At 39.5% G+C, this 12,368-nt stretch overlaps 1 protein-coding gene across 2 annotated transcripts in view; it reads left to right on the top strand.

The window, feature by feature from the left end:
- Window positions 1–12,368, top strand: part of necab2 (N-terminal EF-hand calcium binding protein 2) — a 151,906-nt gene that overhangs the window by 40,546 nt on the left and 98,992 nt on the right. For both annotated transcript variants that reach the window (XM_076886816.1, XM_014410961.3), the window contains exons 3-5: window positions 4,437–4,545; window positions 7,799–7,824; window positions 8,024–8,121. In XM_076886816.1, the coding sequence (XP_076742931.1) occupies window positions 4,437–4,545; window positions 7,799–7,824; window positions 8,024–8,121 (233 nt within the window). The remainder of the gene's footprint in view (window positions 1–4,436; window positions 4,546–7,798; window positions 7,825–8,023; window positions 8,122–12,368) is intronic.

Here is a 12,368-nt window from a genome sequence, read left to right as displayed (position 1 = left end):
AGTAAATATGATGTCACCAAATGTTATAGATTTATGAGAACCTGAAAGAAACATCTTCCAGTAATGGTCTTGAATGTCCCAATAAATTATGTCCTCCCTATCCAAATGTTGACCAACGGGGAATAGTTGAGTAAGTTTGTTCCAGTAGTGGAAAAATCTTTCTGAGAATATGAAATTCCGAGCTAGGAAAGGACATAAAGTGGATAAAGATCTTGAGCTACCCGTCATTTCTTTGTATTTTGCTTCCAAGGAGCCAGAATTTCTTGTATTCTTTTAAAAGTGGTCTTATCCAATAAGACCACTGTTTGCTTTCTGAAGCCACTTCAAACTTTTCCTTTGGATGTTGGCTTTTTCACTCACTTACAGTCCAATCCTTGTTTGTTTAGCCACTAAAGCATAAAAAGGCATCTAAGAAGAAGAAAAACTGTAATTTTCTTTTTTTTAAATCTTTGTTACTATTATCCGAAAACAGATGGATTTCATTATTATGAAGGCAATATTGTCTGACTTTAATCCACCATACAGTGCCATCTGGAAAGGATCTGATGCTTAATTTTTCAGTGTGTCAATGATCTCAAACACAGCAATGCAGAAAAGGAATACCTGGATATAAAGAAACAAACAGTAGAACACCATCAGTCATGGATTGGCCATTCCAGAGACCAGTTTGCAAATTATTGAAGCAGTACTGGAGAACAAAGTAAATTAAAGATGTTTAAGAATTAAGGTGGTCATTCAAAAATATCAACTTTCAAATTATACTACATACTGTATTTCCATATGTGCTTGCACATGCTTCAGTGAATCACAGGATCCATTTCTCATTTTCCAGCAAAATGTAAATGAGTGATGTAACTGACCTAATAAAAGCTAAAGAAAAAAGGAAAACTTCAAGCTATACAGAAAACTAACGAACTGTATTTTGCAGCTCATGCACTTTAAGAACTCTATAAAGATGACAGACATTTATTTTTCTGGCCTTTCTCTCCCTGTAATAAAAGTAAATGTCTTGAGGGAGTTTTAAGAGCACATTCACACTGTGTGTTTGTTTGTGTGTGTGTGTGTGTGTCCAAGAATTACTCAAGGTTTCGCAGTGATGTCTAGCCTTTACCTTATCTCCTCCCTGCTGTTTTAGAATACTTTTCTGAGTCTGGGTAATTTCCTTTGCATCAGGATAATTTCTCTCTGTTGATTTTAGGGACGTAAAATATGGGCAATTTCATCAAATTGTGCCAATCTGCAGTTGAGACAGAATGCTGTTGGCTGTTGCATCAATCCGTCTGCTGCTGACTGCCTTGGTTTGGAGACGAGTGGATGTCAGGGTTGTTGTACATTATTTATAGTGGGGTTTGCTGGGTGAACTGCAGCATCAAGAGTCAGCTAAAATGATCCATGGATGCTGTTTAGCAGCTGATTGTGGTGCTTGACTTTCCTGTTAGTGGAATACAAAAAATTAAACTCTCAACGGATACCAAGGAAGTGGTTACATGTGTGAGAGATTATTGTGAAACACACAAAAAAGGCACATCTGAGTCTTTGACAGTGGTACAGTATAAGCCAGGAATCAGAGAAGCTGTAGGCTTTTTTGTTAGCTGTGTAATTTGGGAGTATTTCATGCTTTTGAAAATAGGGTTAGCACACTATCTGCTTTGCTTGAGCGGTGTGTTACTGGAGAATTCCTAAGTGGGCTAGCTGGCTGTAAATTGGGTCACTGCTGAATTAAACACCAGTGCTTTCTGTGCTTCTTCACTGCTGCACCAGAGAAGGCCAGGTTAGAAATAGTCATGACCACAGAGTCTAAATTCACAGTTGAGCCCTGGTGGACAGGGAGAGTGGGACTATGAACACAAGAAGTGGCATTTTAGAAGTTCGCCTCAAACAAACACGCCTTCTGTCATGGAAAGGTTATGCCAAGCGTCACCAAAAGAAGGCTATTTGTGAAGGCGTTTCTGAGTCACAATCATTTTGTGCAGCAGAAATCGACATGGAAGAACATCTGAGAGGCAACGGCTACTTTGTTGCTCTAACAAGGATCTGGAAAAAAGGAAGGCTGAAAGATATGGAGACACTTAATGGGGAGAAAAGCATAAGAAGGCATGAGATGGGCCAGAAAGAGTGTAAGTGGCTGCAGAGTTCCTGCAAGTTTTTTGACAGTTTGAAACAGGCTCGAGTTTTGACCACCACTCAGAAAAAAAGACTGCATATGGTTCTCAAAACAAACTAACAGAGAGTGCAACTGACTGTGCCAGAGTGGAAGAGAGCCAAAAAAGAAACCAAACAAAAACTAGCGGCAGAAGAATGAAGTAGGGAATAAAAAATAGATGCATCTTGATTTAAAATAAGAAATTCATAAACACATACTTCCCTAATCATGAAACTGAGAAATAGCAAAGGGGAATTGTGAGGCAGACTTAAGAGCCAAGAGCAGCACATTTGAATTCAAGCCTTTATAAGGCTGCAGTCCTCTTGTCCCTGAGCTTTCTCAGTACTCCGCAGTGGTCCCCATGGCTCAACCTGCTGTATCCAGTCAGCCACACTCAAGGACAAACACACTTAGAGGGCAAGGGAATTAATATTTGATATAGCTATGCATCATGTGGTGAGACAGTCAGGAATACAGGACTAGCAAGCAAAGACAGGATAGAGCCAATGCCATGAATAACCACTCCCTACTAACTAAAACAAATTTAAACTGCTGGTTGAAACAATGCTTACAGCTAATTTTACTAAGTTGCGCTGGATCAAAGTTTTATTTCATTTTTGAAACGTTCCCACAGAACTTTTTGATGACTGTAGCTGTCCGTTGCTTTTTATGCTATTCTTGTTTGTACAGTAGCATCTAATCTACTGTACAAACAGTAGATTACATGCTAATAATACCAAGTGGTGGGGATAAAAGTGGCAGAAATGGATGCCTCATAAGTAATTGTGCAACCAGGAGGATGCCTTGGGACAGAGGATGGATGGATAAATGGATGGATTCATTGAAAATTCAGAAATCTTGAGCATCCTTAGCAATTTTTTTAACAAATCTTTGCAAAACTGAATATGAAGCTATTTCTTTTGCTAACAATCGATGCTATAGGCTTACCTGGGGATAAATGGTTACAAAACTGTGCCACTTTTTGTGGATAGAAAATTAAATCCTTCAATATTATATCTAGTCAGAATATTACAAAGACCAGGAGTTATCCATATTTTTTCTTCTAGACTTTGTTTTATTGGATGTTATATAAGAAGGCTAGAAATCCAGTACTGTTGAGTGCTTTGGTTATCAGTGCAGCCCCAAAAGGCCTTGGGGTTTTGAAACATAATCGCCATTGTGTGCTTACTAAAGTGCAACACAGACAGACAGCAAGGATTCATCTGAAGGTTTTTAGCAGACTGGAGTGCATGCTGGATTGATTTTACAGCAGCTCGGGAAAGGACTGAAGGCAGTCATCATGCCAAGGATGTATGAACGTGGACGTCAGTGCGGCAAAGCAAACTGGTATTAAACTGCTGCTGATTCACAGGTAGCTGATACTGTTGGGTTAACAGTATCAGAGTAATTATCAAGCAGTGATTTCATTTTTCAAATGGCAGACACAGGACTGTTTTTGACTGTTTTGAGTACAAGTTAAAGTTCTGATGAAGAGTTTGACTGGGGCTGAAGTACTGAAAAAAACGACTGAATGACTATCTCCAGGTCAGCAGAGGAGAACAGTGGTTTGATTTTGGAGATGGTTATCAGCTGAACAAAAACCATCTCCACCAGCTTCAGCTTATTGTCACAGAGATAAGCTCGGAGTCAGAATTTACAGATGGTGGTTTTTGGGCTCTGCTTTATGAATAAGAGTAACAGCAAGACTGAAAACAATCAAAAGTTAAATGTCATGCTAAGACACTGGGGGATGATATTTATATTTCACGGTGGTGCAGATTTATATAAAAAGGAAAACCCTATTCACTTCAATGCACTAAAGAAAAATGCCCCAGGATCCACTTAATCAGGACAAATTAACCTCAGGGTAATAAGCTGGGATTTTTCACTCTGGACCAAAGCATCCTCTCGGTCAAGCGACTGGCTAACCCCCGTCATCCCCAGTGCTGCAACATGTCAAACCCAGGACAAAAAAACAATGTCACTAAAATTTAATCCGTATAACTTGGAACTATTTAAACTCTCCAGATGCCATCGGGAACAAATGTTGGTTATAAAAGCGATCCGGTGGGATGAAGGTATTATTATGCAGTATTGTAGTTTAGAGCTGTAGCAGGTTGCAGTAATGACCTGTAATTTCACTTTATCTCCTTCCATCCTCTTTAGAAGCAGCAGACAGGCTGCAGTTTATATGCTTCTTTAATCAGACACGTCCTCTTAATATTATTTAACACTGTTTTTGCAATTACAAATAAATGTCCTCATAGCTTTGATGGTGCCGTACTTCCTGCAGATGACGGAAAGCTGTCTCTGGATGAGTTCCAAGCATTCTTCTCAGATGGCACGCTGAATGAAGAGGAGCTGGAGAAGCTATTTCACACCATTGACTCTGATAACACCAGGTCAGCACCATTACTGCACGCCTGTTCGTGTGCGTGTTTGCCTGCAGCATGCACCGTGCATCCATAGCAGCATGAAATAAAAATGAATACAGTAAATTTACATGTGTGTGCGTGTTTTCGTGCTCGCTTGGCCATGTTTTTTGTTTAACTTCCATCAATTATGAAAGTCCATAAGATGCACGCGAGTGCTTTCCTGCTGCACCACATCAGTTCTGCTTTTTCTTATGTGTGCATGCTTAGGTAAGATGTATATAATTTACCCTGCAGTGAGGAAATGTCACATCCACCTCTGAAAGCTCCTTTTATGCAGGCCCTTTTGGACCAGAGCCCTTTGCATTAAATGACACTTTTAAATATAAAAATGCCAAAATAATAAAAGGGAAAGAGAAACAGGAGCAGACATAAAGGGGAAGCAGCATAAAAACAGAGGAAAGTCATTGTTACCTGTTTTTACATCTTTGCCTTTCTATTCATCTCTCTCCTCAAGACATTAACCTCTTTACAGCTACTCCCAAGATGTTTTATTTTGATTCTCATTGAATCAATTTATGACCCTTCATAATCAGCCAGTCAGCTCAGAAGAAGCATGCTGACACAGTGGGATCTGAGTAATCAGAAGTCTAGCTCTGTTAATTTACACAACCTCCCAGTCCTGCAGGCCCTCAAATAAAATGAAACCAGGCAGAACAAAAGCTGACCTTTATCATTTTTGTAGAATTGAATTAGGTTTAATATACAAATCCTCCACCCTGGCTCAGGTTTTTTACATCAGCGCAATAAGTGGTCCAAGCAACAGCCCACCGTCTCTTTGACGTCAGTGACATTGCCACTTGGATATGGGCTCACTTTATCAATCTTACTTGCTGCAGAGAATGCACTCAGAAAATGCTCTACTCATTAGGGTTAAGTAGATTTGGTGGTTGCATGCCAGGCCTTAGCATCATCATGTGACAGCAGATAGGGTTATTGATTGGTCCGAATAAAAGGAGAAACTCTATAAGCATTTCCTGTGTGAAGCAAGATGTTGATGGATGCAAATGAGAGACTGAGCGTTGTTCTGCCTCCAGCTGTTCGTCTTCCTCTGTCACTCTTTTGGTCTCTTCCCATTTCTCTTTATCCTTCTTCACTATCAGGCTGTTTTCTGAGCTTTCTGTCATGCTCTTCAAGCTTTCATCCTTCTATCACTCAACTCATCAACGCTCTCTCTCCTCATCCTCTCCATCTGTCACTCATTCCCCTTCTCCTGCCCTTTCAGGCTTCAAATCTTCCCTGCACAAGTCTCAGTCAGTTTCACATGCTTTTTCCCCGTGAACCGACGAGGCAGAACGAAAACTCCTGCGGTCTTTTTTTAGAACATAATTGCACAAAATGCAGGAAGACACTCACCTGCACATCAGAGTAATTGAGTTATTCAGTTTGTTCAAAAGCACTTGAAGAAATCTGGAGTTACTCTGGTCATTATAACAAAAACATATATTTCTATTTATCTGCCTTTACCCACATGCAGTACAGTTTCATCATCAGATGGTGAGTGCGAGGGTGGACATCCTGCCAATTTTTGGTGCACCAACTGCACATGTGCCCCAAGCCGGGGACTTCAATCACCCTTCAAACAAGTATAACAGTAATAACTACTCGACTATTATGGTCCGGGTCCACAGCAGAGTATAATCAAAGCTTTACTGTTTCAGCCACCACCATGCTGTTTATTTGGTGTTAGATGTTACCAAATTTGGAAAAGAGTAAGTGGAGTCTTAATTTATCAGCTAAGATTGGATGACTACTTTTAATTAGCGCTAAGTAACAGAATTATAGTGCGTTTTACAAAAATCTTGGATGGTCTCAAACACAAAGCATGCTGTATTAAATTTAGTATTTTTCTTTGTTTTCATTCTATTTTCAGCAATTTATTTCACAAACTAGGAAGTTACTTAGTCATGTATTGGAAACTGGAAGAAGCTCTGCTTGACAAACAGTGTCATGACAAATCCAAATGACCAAAAGCATAATTTTCTGCATGTTAATGTTCAGTTAAAATAAGTACTAACAAGTCTTTTATAGGCAAATATCCCCTAAACATCCCTAAAAGGGAATAGCCAAAGTTGGTGCAGATGTCCTAAAAACCTTTTGATACAGGTTTTAAACTATTAGACCAGAACACCTCTTAATAAAAACTGAACTTGTACAGCTGATGGAGTTAAGCTTTAATATGCACAGCCTCATATCAGCGTGTTTCATTGTCTTCACGTCTTCAGTGGATGTTGTGAAATCTAAAAACAAACTGGCACTTAATAAGGTGGAATCTCAAGTACAGTGAAATTCATTACTAACTCAATAGGCGGCTGCATCACTTGCGGAGAACAACATAATTACTGGTTTACTCTCTCTTTGAAAACACACCCTGCATCTGGAACTAGCATTTGGATAGTAAACAATCTTTCGTTTCGTTTTAACCAGCAAAAATGTTGGAACAACTTTATAACACTCAGTACACAGACATCCCTAAATTCTGTTTAAGCTGCATATGCTGTGCGCAAACATGAAAATGCATTTATTGTTGGTTAAAACCAGATTTTTGGTTGCCATTACTAAAGCCCATCTGTCACAACAAAGGATCAGGATTCATCCTGGCAGAAACACTGTGTGCAAATACTTAATAAAATAAAGCAGAGCCTATTAAATGAGGCTGCTGAACAAGGCTCAACAGAACGTATGCTGTTTGAAATATTCAAATTACATTTTTTTGACTGTTTTTAACACTTCGTTTCTCATTATGTTTGTGGACTTGCTGAGCAGTGATTTATTATCACAATGAAGAGGTGGACAGATGGAGTGTTTCTGCCTATCTCCTCCACTAAGCCACAGTTCATCCGTCATCACTTGCATCTCATCCATCTTTTGGATGGATCGTCCTTCTTCCTTCATTTCTACCTTTCTTCCATCCTTTTTCTGTCCCACCCCACTTCTCTCCTGGTCAGTCAACAGCGAAAGTCTTCTTTGAAGCAGTGAAGAATTCATTGCTAAATGAGTCCCCACGCAGTGAACGGAGCGTGAATGATGGCGGTGGATTGATTCAGACTCCTGCCACAGTCTTGTTAGATCCCTCTCTGCTTGCCAAGCTCTTTTTGTATGTGTGACTGCATGCAAAACAACTTTCCTCTGTTTCTGACCCTGCTCTTCTCCATTCTTTTCCTTTCTTCCTATCTCCCTTTCCTTTCTTTCCTTCTTCTGCTCCTTTGCTATGCTGTGATAGTAATGTTGACACTAAGGAACTCTGCGGTAAGTAGACTGCTGACACACACTCACACACACACACAAGCACGCACTTACTTCCCTGCCACTGCCCTCATTCCCTCTCTTATCCATTATTAAAAATACTTGCCTGTTGAAATGCAAAATATTTTTTTAAATATAGGATATTAAATCAGCTACTTTGGGCTAACCATTGCAAATTATTTTATGACTCTGTGTAAAACAGACTACTTTGCTAAGCACATGGGAGATTATGAGGGAGTTCTGGCTTCTCTGGAAACGCTCAACCTTTCCATCCTCAAAGCCATGGACTTCACCAAACGGGTAAGAGGTGTGTGTGTGTGTGTGTGTGTGTGTGTGTGTGTGTGTGTGTGTGTGTGTGTGTGTGTGTGTGTGTGTCAGTGTCAAAAAGAGAGCTGGATGGTGGGTAGTAACAATATTGCAGTGACAACATGCAAGTTGATCTGAAAGAACTTTTTGAATGAATGTTCAAATGTTTATTCGATGTCACTAAATCACAACAAGAGTACAAAACCACAGTGTTAGTTTTTTTTCTGTGACATGAAGCCCATGAAAGGCTTTAGCCTTGTGGGAAGGTAAATTAAAAAAACAGTGTAAAATTGATAAATAAGTGACAACTATTAATCCTATGCGAACAAATAAAGGAAAAATGCTGTGTAACTGTGAAAAAGGCTCCACTGCTTAATTATTATTATAGTTAAATTATAAGTTAATATAAGATTTTTAAATGAGTTTTACTTACCTCTGGAACAGATCAAGTCTGGATTAAAATAAATTTGTTTCCCAAAATCTCTCGAGTAGGGGTGACGAGTACAAAGTTGATATGACTCGTGCAAACAACAATCACATGGGTCATTAAATGTGTTAAGTGCAGGCTTACAACCCGGCCTCATCTTACAGTATTGCCAAGCAGTGTGTTCTTGCAATTATAGAATTTGAAACCTGAGTGCAGCAGCTGGAGGTTCCTTGGGTTGTGTTGTAGCAGACAATGGCTGACAGATGTCAGAAGATGAACACACAACTCTTCTGTGCCTGAAAAGCTGTCTACACTAATAAGTGCGCTTTTTCCAAGGGTGGAAGCTGTGTGTTTTCACATGACCATTTAAATGTAAGGCAGTGCATATTGAGTATTTATTGATTGAGTGTCGATGTGTGTGTATTTGTTTGTTTAAAGTGTTCTGTATGCCTTATTCTCTGTGTGTGTATGTGTGTGTTGTGAAGTGTGTCAAAATAATGGTATGTCAAGTTCTTCCCATACAGAGCCACTGGTTTCGCAGTCAACCGGTTTAGATTGTGTGCATCTTTGAGTGTGTGTGTCTGCATGGCAGCTAGAGAACAGTAATGCATTATCCCAGATTCACCCATGCACTATATATAGAAGCTGCTCCAAAGCTCCAGTCTCATCCATGTCCGTGGGTTCTGCTCGTGTGTGTGTGTGTGTGTGTGTGCATGCATTAGCATGTGTGTGTGAGAGAGTTTATATCTCTATCCACCAGCAGTCTTTATCTTTCTTTCAGCTGCGGGCCATTCAGCAACCCCGAACACACACACACACATACACACACACACACGTTTCCCTTCTTCCCACAGGCTAGTTTCTCTCTAATGTGCAGCCATTGTTTAATCAATCAGTGGAGTCTGTCTCATGTTTTATTGCTGTATCGCTTGTGTTCGCTCTTCTTCTCAACCTCAAGTCAACTCTCCTCTCCACTGTACTGCATGCAGACACATACATGTATACACTTTCAGTCTATTCTCTCTCTGATATCATTAGATTGCCTTTAGCGGGTAGTAAAGCTCCAACAGTGCTGTGTAGGGAGTTGACTAGCTCAAGGAGTTGAGTGGCCAAACTGAAGCTCAGACACTGCTGACAACTTAAAAATTGATGGACATGCTGAGTGTGTGTGTGTGTGTGTGCATGTCTTTTTAATGGCAAAGCTACCACATGCTTTGCTGCAGAGAGAGAAATGGAAATTGGAGGCCAATGTTTTGTTGTTTAAAAGCAATGTGGAGGCTGCAGCTGTCACTCAGACGTTCATTTATTTATATATTTTTTGTTGCAGCCCCCTCTGTTTTCTCTGCCTCTCAGTTCACTCTTTGTTTTTCTCAAAATCAGCTCTTTTTTTGTCAAACTAATGTGAGGTTGTGTTAATAATTTTTGTTACAGTGTGAAACAAACAAGCCAACCAGAAGGATTTTTCTAGAACCAGACATGTGGGACGTGCAGTAGAATTAGATTTGCATATTTTTGGACATTGTTCTTTCTTTTAGCTTTTTTTGTCATAATATTTCAGGATAAGGTATATTATGAACACTGTCTTAAGGTGCAGACTGTCAATTTTAATTTGAGGGTTTAGCAACAGTAGTGCACTCACAGGTGAGGAATTGTAGCTATTGTTAAACAGAGTACCCTTTTTTTCATTTGCTCAAATGAAATTGGATAAATTCTCATAGATTTGTCATTCATTTTTTGTGTCAACAATCCTTTAAATTACATTCAATAACTGCTAGAAGTTGTGAATCTACAGACATTATCATGAGAAAAATACTTTCTGAGCCTCATATGGCATAAAATTCAAAGTGTCCAACATCTTTTACAACATCTTACAACGTACGAGGCTTTAGCACTGTGCAATCTAATTTGGCATTCATTTTTTATGCAATATTTGTGAGACAGGGTTGAAAATATATGTGAAAACTCTTTAACACCCAGAGTTGTAAAAGATTGTCTTTCAGCAACTTTACAGGGAAACCCTTGAACTGGTTTTGTGTTTGGCATTCTCAAACATTCAAAAAAAGGTCAAATGTAATTTTATCCAACTCCTGCACGAGTCTGATCTCACTTCACATCATTTGAGCAACACTTTAAATGCTTCATACCAAGTCAGTTCTGGTTTCAGCAGCAGTTTATCAGGTCCTCAGTAAATGTCTGAGTGCACTGTCTGAGTGCTAGCCCACAAGTAGGGATAAGAGCCTGTAAGTGTGGTAGTGATAGCAGCATACTGTATACAGCGTTTTTCAGCTGAAGCTTGTAAAAAGAGCTCCAGTGATGTTGATTTCTTCATTTCCTCCTGCACTTGTAGTGTAATTCAAACACCCAGCAGACTGTTTTATTTTTAATTTCATTTTAGATAAAAAAAAAGCCAACAGCCACATGAAACCTGAAGTAAGACTATGCGGATGTGAGGAGGAGGAGTGGGCAGGGCTAGAAGACAGAGCGTGATATTACTTTGAGCAGAGGGCTGTAGCCTGAGTCTTGGCCTTTTAGAGCCCACTGAGAATTGATTAGCTCTCAATCTACCTCAATGAATATGGACACAGAGAAAAAAATAGTGCGGAGGTAGGCTTTGTACTTACCCACTGCACTGTACTTTAAAGCACTTGTTTGGCACCTGAAGGCGGTTCGCAGTAAGAATAAAATGGATCTCAGCTGATTATTCAGCTGAAATTTATACTCCGGCAGTATTGGCTCTGCTGTGGTGTAAAAACCTTCTCAAGTCTTTGCAATGGAGCATAAGATAAGTAATATTAGAGTGGAGGCTAAATCACGTTACAGTGCCCAGTGTATTATCTGTATAATTTTATAGGCCATATTCTTTATGCAAAGATATAAATCACCTGAATATGTGTCCCCTGAGAAAAAGTTTGGTATCGTCAGCTGCAAATGACAGCTGGATAAACTGATACCCCATGTGTATGTGTGCTTGTGTGTGTGTGTGTGTGTGTGTGTGTGTGTGTGTGTGTGTGTGTGTGTGTGTGTGTGTGTGTGTGTGTGTGTGTGTGTGTGTGTGTGTGTGTGTGCGTGCATGTGTGAGACTCATCCTCCCAGTCTTTCTCCCTTAGGGACAAGCAATAGATTGGTAATTCATGCAGACGTGATATTTTCATTCACTTGTCACATGTAGACTTCATCACTACGATTGTCAGTTAATGGAAACAGTCACTGCTGCCCGTCTTAAGAGACTGCCAAGTTTCTGTGAATGAGCTGATCACAAAGTAATTAGTATTGATTTATAAAATGAAATCACTTCTGACCTCACATCAAATCACCCCAGGTATTAAGGGTAATTTCCCTGCTAATCCACAAAGGAGAAAAGAGCAGTTATTCAAAAGGCATAATTATCAGTAGATGGTGAGATAACTCAAGCAGCTCAAAAGACGATTAAACTGCATGATGTTTTCTGTATGCTAGCTGTTAATGTTTATTCCATACACATTTGAGGGACTTTTTTATGCATTGTAAAAAGCTTAATTTACATATATAATAGTAAGAGAAATATTTGTGCCTGTTTTAGATTAATGGTATGAGCCTTAAGTCCATATTTCCTGTGTTACGAAGGTAGTTCTTGCACCAGGTTTGATCACCACGGTGATTGTGTTTAACACGTGACCTGGTCCGGTGCATGTTATGTTCAGTTTTGGTTTAAAATTGGCCCGATCTGCCATGTTTTCACTGCATATTTTATTTGGTGTCATATACATATTTTTTCTGAAGTAATACATTTTACATGTGCAACTTATTTAGCTCAGCTAAAAAGTTACAGCAGCAC

Source organism: Maylandia zebra, linkage group LG7, assembly GCF_041146795.1.
Source record: "Maylandia zebra isolate NMK-2024a linkage group LG7, Mzebra_GT3a, whole genome shotgun sequence".
NCBI classification, from domain to species: Eukaryota; Metazoa; Chordata; class Actinopteri; order Cichliformes; family Cichlidae; genus Maylandia; species Maylandia zebra.
This window is presented reverse-complemented; position numbering and strand designations above follow the sequence as displayed.